At 41.2% G+C, this 17,191-nt stretch overlaps 1 protein-coding gene across 1 annotated transcript in view; it reads left to right on the forward strand.

Annotated features, from left to right (window-relative positions):
• SSPN (sarcospan) overlaps positions 1–16,912 on the forward strand; it is a 45,946-nt gene extending 29,034 nt beyond the window's left edge. The window contains exons 2-3 of the mRNA XM_027541574.1: positions 5,777–5,863; positions 12,602–16,912. Coding sequence (XP_027397375.1) covers positions 5,777–5,863; positions 12,602–12,967 — 453 coding nt within the window. The 3' untranslated portion in view covers positions 12,968–16,912. The remainder of the gene's footprint in view (positions 1–5,776; positions 5,864–12,601) is intronic.
• The last annotated feature ends 279 nt before the right edge of the window (positions 16,913–17,191 follow it).

Consider the following 17,191-nt stretch of genomic DNA (forward strand, 5'->3'; position numbering starts at 1 on the left):
ACAAAAGTATACTGTAGTATGGTAAGACTTACACAAATATAAGAAATAATATGATACTATGTTTTGTTATGGAGATGTATGTAATTAAGGGTAATGGGAAAAATTATTAGGAAAGTTGCAGATCAACTCAGGATAGTGTTCATCTTTGGGACTGGGAGGGTAATAATGCTTTCAATTGTATCTATAATATTTTGTGTTTTAACATTTATCTAAAACAATTTGGACAAACATTAAAAAAAAATATTGTTCTAATATGCAGAGCTGTAGGTGAGAAAATGAACTCCCTCACTCTCCTTCCAGAGCCAATTGAGCCAAGAAGTTAAAATATGTTGGATTGATCCAGGCTTTATAGCAAATAACCTACACTAGGACATAGAAGCCCGAGAAGGCAATGGCACCCCACTCCAGTACTCTTGCCTGGAAAATCCCATGGATGGAGAAGCCTGGTGGGCTGCAGTCCATGGGGTTGCTAAGAGTCGGACACAACTGAGCGACTTCACTTTCACTTTTCACTTTCATGCATTGGAGAAGGAAATGGCAACCCACTCCAGTGTTCTTGCCTGGAGAATCCCAGGGACGGGGGAGCCTGGTGGGCTTCCGTCTATGGGGTCGCACAGAGTCGGACATGACTGAAGTGATTTAGCAGCAGCAGCAGAAACAGCAGGACATAGAAGCTGAAACCTTCAAAAATCCAAAAGGATTATCCTTTTCATAGTATTTAGACATGTCATGGGGTACAACCAAAGTTATAAGAAGTGTATTTGAGGTGCTTTCTGTTCAAACTATCCAAAGATTCTTCATAACTGGGTAACTTCTTTGGCTCTTTTTTGTTTTCTCTAGACTGTCTCTGGGTGAAACAGCATTTCTGATGGTTTCCATTGCCTCAAGGGCTTATCTTCAGCTCAGACCTCTTTCCTGAGTTCTAGGCCCATGTGACTGACCTTTGAGTTCATGTGGGCTTCACTGGTTTCAGTTCCCATTCTGCTTTTCCTCTTATTAAACGTGACTTATTAAATGTGAACTCCATCCACCTGGCACCTCATGGCAGTAACTGAGCATCACACGGATCCCTCCCTCTCCTTCAGCCCTCACATCTAATTAGTTCTCAGAGCCTTAGATCTGCTTCCTTCACATCACTCAGACACACCTCCTTTCTCTCAGTTACCTGAGCTCAGGCATGCTCCATTTCTCTGTAGATAAGAAGAACTTTCTAGCTGGTCTTCCTCCCCTAATCCATTCTTCACAGCCAGAAAGACCATTCTAAAAGGCAAAGTCAATCACATAACTCCTTTGCTTCAAATGTCCTAGACTGAAATGAGTCCTTTGGGACCTACTTCCTGTCCATCTCTGCAAGCTCGTCTTTTACTTTTTCTTCTTGCATCCTCTGCACCGGAACTATGGGAAAGGATGTTTACTGGGCATTTCTCCATGCTTTTGTACTTGCTAGTACTCTCTCTACTCTTCCTCACATTCTTCTGCTTGATTCCTGCTTACCTTTTAAAATCCATCTTCCAGGAAGTGTCTTCAAGTTACCTTCAGATTAAATCACCCTTTCCATGTATTACAGCAGACATACTCTAGTACTTACATGGTATTGTAACTTCACTCTCATCCCCACTGGACTGAGAGCTCCTTGAAGGCTGAAACTTTTTCTTATCACTCAGTTCCTGGAGATGTTGAAAAAAGTCTGGCCTCAAAAAAAAAAAAAAAAAATTCTATCTAATGACTAAATGAAATACTCTAGAGTAAGAGTATATGTTTCTGTGCTACTTCTTGCTGGAAACAAGCTAAATTAAGGCTTCACAGTAGTAGATATTACTGAAGTCAAAAAAATTGTGCAAGGAAGGCAGAGTTAGATTTTTAAGATACTGGTCGGTTAGGCTTGATTGTTGGAACGTGTCTCTCCTAAAGACAAAGGGGAGAGTCTTGGCAGTTGCCAACTTCCCAGCAGCCGCCAGGGACAAAAGCAGTCACGTGGAAGAGAGCCTGACTCTGTGCACCTGTGGACAGATGTTAACAAAGGACCCCAGACACGTGCTTAGGGTCTGACAGTCCCCACGGAAGCAAGTTTAAAAGTCTCCATTGGGCTTGTGGCCAATAAACAAAAAAAGGTCTTTCTTCCATTGTTTCAGTTCTGTAGATTCTTAATTTGAAAAATACACAGTAAGCCCCTATGCTGCTGCTGCTGCTGCTGCTAAATCACTTCAGTCGTGTCCGACTCTGTGCAACCCCAGAGACGGCAGCCCACCAGGCTCCCCTGTCCCTGGGATTCTCCAGGCAAGAACACTGGAGTGGGTTGCCATTTCCTTCCCCAATGCATGAAAGTGAAAAGTGAAAGTGAGGTCATTCAGTAGGCCTTATCAAATTTACACTTCAATTAGATATATTTATATATTTTAAAAATTTATTTATTTTTAATGGAAGGATAATTGCTTTATAATATTGGTTTGATTTCTGCCATACATCAACATGAATTAGCCATACATGTACGTATGTTCCCTCTCTCTTGAATCCCCCTCTCTAGATGTATTTTTAAAACAAACTTTGAAAAAGAACTTCATGCCTCACTTGAAAATACAGCCACATTGTGGACTACACAAATAATTTCTGTATCATTACCTGCACATTTGTCAATGCTCTGCTGAAAAGCTGCCTTTCTGGGTTCTATCTGCTGTATTTTCTACCCAAACCTCTCCAACCCACACTCTGGCTCTCCACCAGAAATGTCATCTATGTTCTTTAACCATCAGCCTGTTCTAATGGCAGAAAACCCTGAAAACAGCTTGCACTCAAAGAAGGCTTGGCTTTGGCTTCACAGCCCAGTGGAAACCTGACCAACTCTCAACTTGGGAACCTGTGAGGGCACAAGATACTTACTGATTTTGTAATCAAAGGGAGAATGGAATAGAGGTGCTACCTTAAAATGCTATGTGGGCTTTGTAAATAAATAGATCTACTGCTCTAGCAGAGATGGTCCAAGGTTCAAAGCTGGCCCTGGAGGGTAGGAGTTATGATATCACCAAACCAGCCATTCATTGACTTGCTGGGCGACTCTCAGCCACACTTCCAACTTTGTCTCTAGGAAAACTGTGCTTATTGGAAAACGCAGTTTGGTTGCTTATGTTTTCCATCCTAAAGTAGAACTTAGCAACATTTTAAGGTTTCCAAAGTTGAGTGTGAATAGGTATGCTTTGATTAGAAACTCTAAATCAGAGTTTAAGAAACTAATGCACTAAAAAGGAAATCAGATCGAGTATGTTTTATGTCAGGAAGCTCAGGTGGTACAGTGGTAAAGAGTCTGCTGCCAGTGCAGGAGACACAAGAGATGTGGTTTCGATCCCTGGATTGGGAAGAGCCCCTGGAGTAGGAAATGGCAACCCACTCCAGTCTTCTTGCCTGGAAAATTACATGGACAGTGGAGCCTGCTGGTCCATGGAGTCAGACACAACTGAGCACTATCCACACACGTGTTTAATGTGCCACATCTGCTTTATCCATTCATCTGTTGATGGACACTAAGGTTGCTTCCATGTCTTGGCCACTGTAAATAGTACTGCCATGAACTCTGGAGTTCATACCTTTTCAAATTAGTCTCTTCTCCAGAACATTATTCAGCCATAGAAACGAATTAAATAATGCCATTTGCAACAAATGGATGGACCTGGAGATGATCACATTAAGTGAAGTCAGAAAAAGCAAAATATCATATGATATCACTTATATATGGGCTCTTAAGAAATGATATAAATGACCTTATTTACAAATCAGAAATAAATTCACAGACATAGGAAACAAACTTATAGTTACCAGAGGGGATAGTGGGGGTGGAGGGGGAGTTTGGGATTAGCAGATACAAACTGCTGCTGCTGCTAAGTCGCTTCAGTCGTGTCCGACTCTGTGCGACCCCGTAGACGGCAGGCCCCCAGGCTCCGCCATCCCTGGGATTCTCCAGGCAAGAATACTGGGTGGGTTGCCATTTCCTACTGTATATAAAACAGATAAACATAGCAGATACAAACTACTATATATAAAATAGATAAACAACAAAGACCTACTGTATAGCACAGGGAACTATATACAGTGTCTTGTAATAACCTATACTGGAAAAGAACCTTAAAAAAAAAAAATATATATATATATAGTGAAAGTGTTACTTGCTCAGTCATGTCTGACTCTTTGTGACCCCATGAATGGTAGCCTGCCAGGTTTCTTTGCCCATGGGATTTTCCAGGCAAGAATCCTGGAGTGGATTGCTATTTCCTTCTCCAGGGGATCTTCCTGACCTAGGGATTGCACCTGGGTGTCCCGCATTGCAGGCAGATTCTTTACTGTCTGAGGAGGGAGATAAATTAGGAGTTTGGGATTAGCAGATAAACACTATATATAAAATAGGTAAACAAGAAGGACCAACTGTATAGCACAAAGAACTATATTCAATATCTGATAATAACCTATAATAGAAAAGAACCTAAAAAAGAAATATATATATATATATATATATGCATGCGTGTGTGTGTGTGTATCTGAATCACCTTGTTGTACACCTGAAGCTAACACAACATTATAAATTAACTGTGCTTTGATTTTAAAAATTGTTTTAAACATAGATTATGTTTTATAAGCTGCCATGCCTCTTGCAGCCTTCTTTCTGTCAGGCGCAGCCCCGCTTTTTCCATCACTGACACTCAAGAGCTTGAAGATAGCTTTCTATTTCTCCCATTCCACTGTCCACCCATCAGTCACACAATAGTCAAGATGTATAGATTTTACTTTTACTTCACCTTTCCTCTCACCTCTTTCTCTGCCGCTGTCCACCACCCTCTGAGCTCTGGCCCACTGGATGGATTAATCCTGCTTTTAGATGAGTAAAACAAGATTCTGATGTTTTCACTGCCAAACCACCCAACACCCACTGCTCATTTTCCTGAAACATGTCTTGAAAAATGTCATTCCCCTGATCAAAAGTGCTCAAGGGAGCCCCACTCTTTGCCAAATCAGTTCTACCTCCCCAGATTTTCCACCTACCTTTCCTGCTCTATATTTTGTTATTTCCACAGTGGATACATGTTTATCCCTCTTTCCACACACACTCCTGTGTCTGTGCTATCGCCCATACTGATTCACCCAAGCTACCTGATTTAAGGGCTGGCTCCAGCATTTACTAGCTTTGTGCTTCTGTTTCCTCATTTATAATACAGGGATCATAATAGCACCTACTTCATAGGGTTTTGTCCTGATTACATGAAGAAATCCACACAAAACTTAGAAGAGCCCCAGCCACAAAGTATCCAGTGACTGTTAGTGATCATTACTGTTATCATCATCCCTTTCAAGAACCATTTCAAATCCACCTCTTTAGCAAAGGCTTTTTTAATTGCCCAACTCAATGTTGTTTTTTTCCTCTTTTTGTACTTCTCTGAATAGCATTTGACACAGAATGCCCTGCCTTAGAATAGTGTGTGCACTTACTGTGGCCTGGCCTGGACTATACAGTTACTGAGGTTGAGGAAGTTTTGTTCATCATCGTATGCACTGAAGGACCTTGCATAGCACCTGGCACATCAAAAGGGCTTAATAAATACTGGCTAAATTGAAATAAATTGACTTTCCTATTTTTAAAACTCCGTTCCACAAGCTGAGGAAAAATATCCCATAAAGATAAGCAAATGAAATGAACACCTTGATAACAAGGATGTTACTGGTGAAAGACACAGAGATTGATGTCATTGGAAAGCTTGCCCCGATAACATCCTTTCATCCTTGTTCTTGCTTGCAGGTCTGCTTAGTGGCCTATCTCGGTTTGTTTATGCTTTGTGTCTCCTATCAAGTTGACGAACGGACATGTATCCAGTTTGCCATGAAAGTAAGTTGTCATTTTTCTTTCTCTTTTATCGTCACATACAAAGAAACATGAGTAGAAAATCAAGGAGGACTTTTTAAGGGGTTGCATATCTGATTATTCTAGAAATTGGATTTTTAGGCAGGCCAAAAAATGTTTTAGGAGGGCATTCATCCAGCCCCCAGAGGTAATGCAGACTTTTTTTTTGGTAAGTCTTAATTTCCACGAACTGGATTTGCACGGAGCATATGAAGTCTGTCCTCCAATGCCCTTAAAAGGAATATCGAAAATTTGTCAGTTCAACAAAACACTTGGCTAAGAAAAAGGTGTCTTAGATCAGTGCCCACTTTCCTATTTTGAATTTTTTTTTTTAGAATACTTTAATAACAAAGCAGTCTAAGTGCATTTCCCCTTGTAGGTGGGATCACTGAGGCAGAGAAAAGTATATTGGGCGCACCCAAATGATCTGTGCCAAGAGTGTGAGGGCAAAGGTGGGAGATTGAGATATGCTTGGTGTAGCAAGTGTGTGTCTTTCCTGTGTGTGTCTTTTTCCTGTTAGAGATGGTGTGTTTGGTTGGAGCCAATTCAAGTACACAGCATTTTCACTGCACAGTAGAATCTGCTCTAAAGGGAAACACAGACACACCCTTTCAGAGTTTAGGGAGATAAACACCCCACTCAGCCATCAGAGTTAGTAGAAATTCAATTCGTACATTCTCTTTCGACTCCTGCAGCAGAGAACAAAAAGCTTTCTGTAATGTTGGTGGTGTTTTTTTTTTGGGGGGGGGGCGGGGATGTGTATCCACTCACATTGTTTACTTTTCTTCTACAAGAAAACACACAAAAACTGGATACTCTTTATTCCACTAAAATAAGAAAGCATAGGGCATAAGAGTAAATTAACTATATCATTTGGAAATTACAAAAATGAAGAAAATAAAATGTCAGTATATTGACATAAAAAACAATGTGCTGATACATACATCTATGTATACATATTTAAGTCACTGTAAAAGAGTAACTAGTGAAGAAATATTCAAATTATTTTGACTCACAAAAAAACTGGCTACACAAAATATATGGTATGATCATACAAAAATAAAAAAATAGCTCTTATGTACAGAGAAGAAAAAAATAGTTTCTCTGAGTGGTGGGATTATAGATACATTCTGGTAGGTTTTTCTATTCAATTTTGAGGTGTTCTCCAATAGTTAGATGTAACTTTTCTAATTTAAAAATTGAATGGATGCTATTTTAAAAATTGATAGAGTTAGAATTTTTGTGGATGTGCCTCACTTGGAAATTTTACTTTTTCTGTCTGAGGGTGTTCCTTAAAGAAGGCCAGACTAAGCAGACATCATCCCTGTTTACTTTTTGAGTAGAAGTCTGAATAAACTGCAAGGCTTAGTAATGGTTTTTTTTTCAAAGCCAGAAAGCCTAGTAAGAAATGATATGTTAAACCATGTGAACTTCATTCATCAGGTTAAAAGGGCTCATCAATTTCTATGAAACGCCCTCATCTCCCTCTCCCTCTCTCCCATGATCCCAGGAGACAGTATCATCTTCACAGAGGCCCCTAAAGCCCAAACGTCTTCACTTAAGGAGTAAGGACAAATAAATAAAAAAGGCATTGCTAATGTCAGCCAGGTTGAGAAGTCCCCACTAGGAAGATCTCATTAGCTATCTTTTTTTTCCACCTGTGACAGACATTGACAACTACAGAAACACTTTCTCTTCTCCTGAATGTGACCTTTCATGATGCTAGTTTCCAGCTCTCTAAGGTGCCCGCTGTATTATCTTCAGGTCGAAAATAAGCTTCAGTCAATCTCAGGGTTTTCCAAAGTCTACAGCCACTCTACCCTTGTGCTTCTCTCATCGTTTAAAGGAGAGGGGATGAAATGCACCTTCCTGTGGGGTTTCTTACTAGCAGAACCATTTGAGTGCTTGATATCCTGGCCACACTTTGGAGAGAATTTCCTTGTGTTGAACGCCCAGATGGCCAGCACAAGCCATCCTCCGAGGGTGATGACAGTGCCTCACTGCAGCCTGTGCTAGTGAGCGCGTTCGCGCGCGCGGGCGCGCGCGCGCACACACACACACACACAACCCCCTCCTCTTTTCCTTACAGAAATAGCCACGGCAGCTTGTCTTTTCATCTCAAGCTAGCACAATCTTTCCGGCGGCGCTTTGGCAGGCCCTGTAAGCATCCTTCCATTCTTCTCCTTGGACTCTGCTCCTGAGCTTGGGGGGCCATCTGGCCGCGGATTGGGCCTCCTGCCTATTCTCGTGGCTCTATTTTCTCGGGGCTCACCTTGATGGTTTTCAGAACCGTGTCCGGTTCATGTGCTTGCGGAAACAATCGGGAGTCACATTCCCTGTATTGGAGGCGCAATGGCCCGGTACCCACCGCCCTCCGGGAGGCCCCCGGGCTGCCGCCGCTTCCCCCTGCCCATCGAGGAGCAGAGGGGTCTTACCCTGCCTGCCACCGGGAAGATAATTAAATTGAAGCCGAACCGCCCTCCTCACGAAGTAACTGAATGCTGAAGCGGCGGCCGGGTACCAATTAGAGGCGGCGAGCGCGGGGCCGCGGTTACATAAGTGCAGGGGGCGCCCGCCTCTGCCCGCTGTCCTGCGCCGGCCGCCGGCGTGTCACCCGCAAGACAGATGAGGCCGGAGCCGCGCTGCTAGCAAGATATATTTGCTGGCATTCCCAAGGTCATCGTAAACACTTACATTGATAGTTTATTTGTGCCTTGTAGGCAAAACCAGCCACTTGATTTTAAATTACAGATTCTGACCCAGAAGCTTGTTGCTATCGGCTGAGTTGAAAGCCGCGAAGGAAAAATGCTATAGCGCTGCAGAAGTGGCCCATAGGCTTTGGCCGATCAAGTCTATATTTATGTCTTGAAATGGAGAAGAAACTTGATGCTGTGGCTCACTCTTGTTTACTTGGCCCGATGCTTTTCTGCAGTGGGAGAAGCAGAATCACCATGTGTGAGCTAGTGCACCAATGAAAATGTATTCGTATTTAAAGGAGCGGAGGGGCATGGCTTTCATTGGTGCTCTTGAGGCTTTTAGCATATTTAAGATACTCGGTTAAAACTGAGTAATCTCTCCGTATTTGTGTAAATATTTACATCTTTTTTACAAGCCAAGTATGTTTTGTTACTCTCACCTGACATAGAAGACAAAGATTGATATCCTAAAAGTCCTGAGAACAGGCAGCTCTTTCCACGTCTACTAATGTGTTTATTTCACACATACTTAAATAGTGCTACTGCGTACCAGCCACTGTTCTAAGCCCTGTACATATATCAACTCTTTGGATCCTGAGAATAATGCTGTGAAGCCAGTGTTAGATGAAGACACAGAGGGACACATGGGATTGATTAATTTGCCCAAGGTTCATAGTTAAGGGGGGAGAACCAGGATTCTAACCCAGGTTGTCTGGCTCCCCAGCACATGCCTGTAATCCTCATCCAGCCCTGCTGTGCACTTGGTAAATGTCTTGGCAAGTCTTTTGATCTTTAGGCCAAAAAGTTCTCTTTTAAAAAGAGACAAAACTCTCATTTCAGCAAATGGATTTTCATAATGGTTATGAGAAAAAAAATTTTTTTTGCAACAATTTGACTAATTTACACATCAAGAATAAGGGATTATTGTCATTGTTTCAAGATAATGAATCAGTGGGTGCTCTAGAAATTCTCTAAGGATATATATGTGAGTGTGTGTGTGTGGGGGGGTGTATGACAAGACTTTCTTAGCGCCATCCATTGATGACAATAAAATGTGTAAAGAATACTCTAGTTGGGGCCTTTCTAAAGAAGCAGATGACTCTCCGGTGGGAAATTATCCCTTTACTTTAAGACTTCTCTGCTGGTAGAGTCTCTGCTGTATCCGTGTTCCCAGAGCAATTGGTTCCCAGTCCGCTGCGTCTGCACTGGAGACGCAGCTTCCAGCAGCAGGCATGAACCACGTGGCCAGCACAGTTTAGTCTGGTCCTTGGCATCAAGGGTTTGAAGTCAGTTGTCAAGCCTGAATATTTCAAAAACAACCCAAAATGTTTCAGATACTCTGCCTCAATGAGCCCACAAAATAAATCCATACTTTTTAGCCTATTTTTGTAGAAAATATGCCCACTGAAAATTTGGGGGACAGGCAGAACCAAGGCTGTGCATTCAATATTACAAATCAAATAGTTCCTCTTAATTTTTATTAAGATAGTGCCACTTTGTGTGTTTGCGGTTCCCCTCTTCCAAGAGAGAATAAACATGTTGTGCATAGGTTATCCTTGTTATGTCCCTGAGATAGAGGTTTCCATAAACTGCGTCACATGTGAAGAAACGTGGGTTATATGTGACAATCCTTCATATGATTTGAAAATGAAAAAGGGAGTGTGTGTTTAAGATGTTTTTGTTGAGCAGATCCGAAGAACCCCTGCATTCTTTGCTCTTGCAGCCACGTGAAGTCCAAGTGGCTTTAACCAGGGTCTATTACCTTCTTGGGAGAAGGCAATGGCACCCCACTCCAGTACTCTTGCCTGGAAACTCCCATGGACGGAGGAGCCTGGTAGGCTGCAGTCCATGGGGTTGCTAAGAGTCGGACACGACTGAGCGACTTCACTTTCACTTTTCACTTTCATGCTTTGGAGAAGGAAATGGCAACTGCCTCCAGTGTTCTTGCCTGGAGAATCCCAGGGACGGGGGAGCCTGGTGGGCTGCCATCTATGGGGTCGCACAGAGTCGGGCACGACTGAAGGGACTTAGCAGCAGCAGCATTCTCTTCTTGTGTCTATAGTGAAGTTTCCAAGCAAACCAGATCCATGCACAGAGCCCCAACACACACACACACACACACACACACACACACACACACCACACCACATAGCCCACTCAAGAAGGAAAAAATAAATTTTGAAGTATTCTATATTTAAGACTTGAAATTGTCCCTGTGTGGAAAATCACTAATCTGTAAGACTTATGTGCATGTATTTTATAATTTTACATGTATGTTTTTATTTTGAGTTGCATTTACTTGGACGTGGGGGGAGGGCATAATCTTTTCAGAGCAATTTTTTAATTGGAGGATAATTGCTTTACAATGTTGTGTTGGTTTCTGCCATACAACGGAAATCAGTCATACTATATATACTATATATATAATATATAATACCATATTATATAATATGTATATATATATATATATATATATATATATATATATATATATATATACTCTTGCCTACTCTTGCCTGGAGAATTCCACGGACAGAGGAACCTGGTGGGCTACAGTCCATGGGGTCACAAAGAGTCCAAAGATTCGGACTTGACCAAGCAACTAACACTTTCAAAGATATATATATATATATATATATATATATATATATAAATCCCCTCCCTCTTGAGATTCCCTCCCCCTCCCTCAGATCAACTTTAACCTGAACCTGGACTGGATGTGCCTGATTTTCCTTTGAGGAGTTCACATTCACCAGAACTGCTCTATGAGCACCTTTTGACTATAGGCGTGCAACTCTTACACTAAGAACTTATTCAGTACACCACTGCCAACAGCTGGGGACTCTGTTCCTTATCGAGATCCTCAGAGGCTGGACCATCAAGAGGAAGGATTCCAGTAGGGAAGTCCAATCACAAGAAGATTTCTTGTTCTATAAAATGGTTTATATAGCGGTCACATCAACAAGCATTCACAATTTCATGATCAAAATATTTCAGGTTTAGGGTAAATGTCTGAGTTGTTCAGGGATTCCATGGTTCTTTAACAGCAGAGTTAGAACTTTCACCAGACTTTTCCATTCTAAGGCTAACACGCAGGCTAATGGTGCTTAGAACCTTGGTGACCAAGGGGCAATTTACAGCTTATTTTTGTGCTCAGAAACTACATGGTTATAGGTCATCTTGAGATGAGACTTACAGATGATGAAGCTAACATTAAGTAACCTACTTTCTGGAGCTATATGTTTTTTTCTCCCAGCAACTTCTGACTGGGGATATTGGCATTCCTGGACATAGTTTGGCAACCACTCCATTGAGCATGCTTCCCAGGTGATGCTAGTGGTAAAGAACCCGCTTGCCAGTGCAGGAGATGTAAGAGACCCAGGTTCGATCCCTGGGTCAGGCAGATCTCCTGGAGAAGGAAATGGCAACCCACTCCAGTATTCTTGCCTGGAGGATCCCATGGACAGAAGCGTCTGGCATGCTACAGTCCATGGGGTCGCAAAGAGTCAGACACGACTGAAGTAACTTCGCACATACACAAGCCACTGAACATAGTTTCTTGTTTTTTTATTAACACATGTTGCTAGTTGACCAATCATTGCCAGTTTGGGCCAACACAGTGTTTACCTTGCAGAAACATGTTCTCCACTTGTAGTGTTGTTGCAGTCTTTATATCAGCAATCATTAAGGTCAAAACAAGCACAGTCTGTCCTTCAGGGATGGCTCTTGTGTTTGGGATTCATGTAAGCTGCCTGCTACACCCACACACAAACATCCCCAGATTAAGCTCAAATTGTTGGCTCGATTCATGAAAACACCCTCCTTCTGTACGACAAATGAAAAGACCATCAGAGTTTCAGGAAGGCTCACTAGCAGTCCATAAGGAGCCATTGTCACATCTTGGGCACCATGTTTCTGAGGAGAGAGGGGGAGCTTCCTAGGAGAGAAGAAGTCTTCTGTATTAGCTTTGGCGGTAGTCATCCAGCATTCTCTGTAACTGGAAAGCCTTTCCTCTGCTTTCTTGCAGCTCTTGTACTTTGTGCTGAGTGCCCTTGGCCTGACAGTCTGTGTGTTGGCCGTGGCGTTCGCCGCTCACCACTATGCCCAGCTCGCACAGTTTACCTGCGGAACCGCGCTCGACTCCTGCCAGTGCAAACTGCCCTCCTCCGAGCCCCTCAGCAGGACCTTTGTGTACCGGGATGTGACCGACTGTACCAGCATCACTGGCACTTTAAAACTGTTCCTACTCATCCAGATGATTCTGAACTTGGTCTGTGGCTTGGTGTGCTTGTTGGCCTGCTTTGTGATGTGGAAACACAGGTACCAGGTCTTTTATGTGGGTGTCAGGATGAGCTCCGGGACACCTTCCGAAGGTCAGCAGCAGAAGGTCTAACATGCTTGCTCAAAGGTGGAAGAGAAAACAGCAGCCTGACTGAGAGGTTTTTTTTTTTTTAAAGAAGAGAAAGAGAAGGAAGAAAAACTTTTGACAATCATCAGTATTCACCATTCTAAAGGAATATTTTTCTATTTTTCAGGAAATGACAGAGCATTTTTTCAAGTTTCCATAGTATTTTTTTAAATAAATTCTTAAGATCTAAATTGACTTTGAGATGTTAAAAAAAAATAAACCCACAGAACAGAGAGAGAAAGGTATAGATCTACCTTTAGAGTCTGGAGTCTATTCTTAATACTCTTGTATCTATTACTTATATAATCTTCTTTCCTGTTAGTCCAGCTTGATTAGGACAGTTTCAGGCCCACTTGCTAAATTTTCTAGAATCTTCCTCCAGCCCCTCATCCTTCCTGCCATGATTGTCACTACACTTCAGAGGAAGGCAGGAGGCAGGACCTAGGGGAGAACTGAACAGCCAGGGTGACTCTCTCTGTTCTATTTTCCTTGGTAGAGATGTCTCCAAGGCATAAAAACAGCCTAAAAGAGCAGAGTAGAAAGGGAAGAGACTTTGTAAAAAGGCTAAATAATTACAAACGCCTGGGCTGGGGTGGCCTTTCTCCTCTACTGCCTCGGTTTGGGTCCGTAAGCAGATCACTTAGTGAATGCTTTGGATGATTGTCTGCTTCTCAATAATTGAAAGTTGGTGGTAGCTATATTCTTAATGGGGCTTCCCTGATGGAGAAGGCTTAAAAATAATTACATTATGCTTCTATTCTGTCATCTAAAACAAATCATTAAAACTAATTTCTAGCTAATTGTTAATTATAACGATGCTCAGAAGTCTATTTAATGAGCTCTGGCTGTACTTACGTAGCACCATCGGTATTAGGAGAAATTACTCACAAGAGAGGAGGCTCAATGATTCTTCCTTCTGAAAGCTAAGCTTTACAAGGGAGAAAAAAAAATTTTTTTTATTAATAGCTCAGGTTAAAAATACTCATTTAAATAAAAACAAGAAGATTTGTAATGGGAAATGTTTATACAAATAGCACATTTGTGATGTTTTATAAAGTTTCTCTCTTGGCAGCTAAGTACTTTTGAGGAAGATTGGGTAATGCTGATGTGTTCCATTCATGAAACTCTATTTGATATGTAATCCTATTGTTGATTTGTATGCACAGTCGACTAGAGCCTTAAACTAATATTTTGAGGTCCTTGTTTGAACACTGGGCCATTGACTTGGAGGGTAGTTTTCGGTTTTGTTTTGTTTTGAAGTGACTGACTTAAGAGTACAAGTACACTATGTTGGGAGACTTTCCTCCCTAATTATTGTTATCATTGAATTTGGAACAATATCAATGCTTTAAGGAAGGAGCTCAGATGCAAATTCATGTAGCATAAATGTTACCAAGAACTTTCTGTATTAGGCTGCTGTGTTGAAAGCAGGAACTCAAGATAATAATTGAGCTTAAATGTGCTTTCTTCTCCACATTGCCTATAGATATATTTTACTAATAATTAAGTCCTACCCTTAAAAAATAATTTCTGTGTTTGCCTTATAAGGCATTTGAATAATTCCATTGATTGTGACACAAGTGTCAATTATTACGTACTATAAATATAAAAAAAAAAACCCAGGAAATATTGTTAGTTGGAGGATTATAAATACAGTTTATGCCCTCCAGATAAAACACTTGATTAACAGATGTTAAAACCTTTTAATGTATTGACTTGCTTTAAAAATGACCTTCCTACATACTAGCTCAGGCCAAAAATGCACATTTGGGGGCTTAGTGGATGACTCGAGAGCAGAGGTTTGATCATGCACAAAAATTACATCAACACAACACCAAGCCTCTTGGTGACAGCCTGAAAAATACTTTGTGCCCTGTTTTTAAAAAATTCCAATAACTGAGTCCACTTTTTATTTTAATAGTTTCCTACAAAAGAAAATGATTGATACTCTGTGGGCTCTTTTTTAAAGAGTAAGAAACCAGTGCTTTAATGCTAATTACTCTGAATAAAGCACCCTTAGAAGCACACTCTGAATACCTTAAAAAACTTTTTTTTTAATGGCAAACACTACAAATTTTTCTATCAGAAAATTAAATCCTACACAACACTAAGGTGCTCCATGCTTTACAAGCAACTCACAGGGTATTTCAAATGGTAGAATAACTCTAGGTTATGTGCTTCCTTTTTTTAAAATAATGCAACCAGTAAGAACTGACATAATGATAAACTTGATAATAATCAGGAGACATATATATATGTATATATGATGTAGGGCTTCCCAGGTGGCTCAGTGGTAAAGAATCTGCTTGCCAATTCAGGAGACACAGGAGACGTAGGTTCAATCCTGGGGTTGGGAAGATTCTTTGGAGAAGGAAATGGTAACCCACTCCAGTATTCTTGCCTGGAGAATTCCATGGATAGAGGAGCCTGGCGAGCCACAGTCCATGGGGTCACAAAGCATCGGACACGACTGAGTGACTAAGCACACACCACATATATGTTGTATATATAATGAGGATTTTGCAATTGTGTGACTGAATCATTCTGAAACCCCTAAAAAAAGAAAAAATTTAATTAAGTTCAAGAATTAAAAATAAAATGAAAAAAATTTAAAAGGAAAGAAAGGGGAGATTTCTGTGCTGCATACTCACTGTGTATTGATACATGTGAGAATTGTGTTGCATGAATAACAAACTGCTTTGGGCTGAACTTGAAGTATTTTGAGGTTGTGTTTTGCAAATATTGAAGTTACAGTAATGGCAACAGAAAAGGAACAGATACAGAGCTTTACACTTAGCAAAATGTTACATTTAAAATCTGACAAGGAGCCAAGATGGTGACTGTCTCTTCTAAACCATGGAACAGTAAGATTTGCGCAATCCTCCTCCTCTCCCACCTCCTTCAGGGGAATTAAATGAATCAAGACTTTGAAAAGAGGGGGAACAGCCAGGACTTGGCAGCACTTGAAATAGGAGGAATACAGCAGCCTAAATGTGCAGACTTTGTAACCAAGCCCACCTGAGATCGGTCTGTGCTTTCACGTGACCACCATCTGTGCCTCCCTCGCTCCATCCAAATTTGTGTAGGCAGCTCCTTGGAGCCATTCCTAAAAATATAGCTACACCAGGCCCTGGAAACTGTAGTCAAGTAACAGGCTTAAGTGTTTTCCCTCCTTGAGTTAAACCTCCATTAGATCTCTTTTGAGGGACCTTTCAGCTGCAGGCATCAGTGTGTTCTGACAGCGAGACACGTTATGTGTGTGTTTTCTATTTGGATCCAGGGCATCAGGATACAGTTCATCTTCTTGTACTTCCTCTCTGGCATGCAGTATTTCTGGACTATGTTTATAAGTCTGTTTAGTAAAGGGTGGGATAGAGGATACCAAGGGAGTTTCCAAGGGACAGAGATGGATCAGTTAACGATAGTCAGAAATGAACTTAAAAGTTGCCTTGAAAAACCAATCACATCTTATCAGGACGCATACCTTTACGTTTTCTAGCTCCTGTCGCTGAACTGTTGCTGGGTAGCCGTACATTTCTATAAATCCTGCTGACTCAGTTCTCACTGTACTCCAAAGAACTCGATCGTGTGTTTACATGTACATGTATTCAGGGTAGTGTTACAAAGTGCGGATGGCCACATATATTGACTCACAGTGGAAACATTCATTTGGAGAAAGCCTCGGTGGCTCAGCCTGTGAAATGAGCCTGTGATGGGTTCTTCTAATTGTCTAGTATTTTATTATCTCAAAGAATTAGTCCCTTTGAAAATATTGGTCTGTACTTTGGTGCTGCGGTTTTGTTCTTCTGGCGTTGAGGGTAGAGTGAGTAGAAAACAAAGTGTATCTTACATGTTTGAGGTGGTTGTTTTTGAGAGGGTGTGTATAATGTAGATTTCCTTTGTTAATAAAATTTTCATAATCTCTGAAAATGCCGTGTTTGAATGTGTTTTAAAGTGATGGTACGTTGCACATGAACTAGTCTACATAAAATCTCTCAACTTAGTGTTTACATCAAAAATCTGGGTTTAGAGTAGACAAGCACCAATATGAATTTTGACTCCTTTGTTCCAGTGTTCTTTTGGTATGCTACATCCATTGTCAAAGTCAAGGTTGTAAATTCTCTCCAGGTAAAGAGAATTGAAAAAAAATTTTTGCAAAAGATACTTGGAATGCTGATCTTCATTTATACATATAAATGTTAAGTAACA

Source organism: Bos indicus x Bos taurus, chromosome 5, assembly GCF_003369695.1.
Source record: "Bos indicus x Bos taurus breed Angus x Brahman F1 hybrid chromosome 5, Bos_hybrid_MaternalHap_v2.0, whole genome shotgun sequence".
In the NCBI taxonomy this organism is placed as follows: Eukaryota; Metazoa; Chordata; class Mammalia; order Artiodactyla; family Bovidae; genus Bos; species Bos indicus x Bos taurus.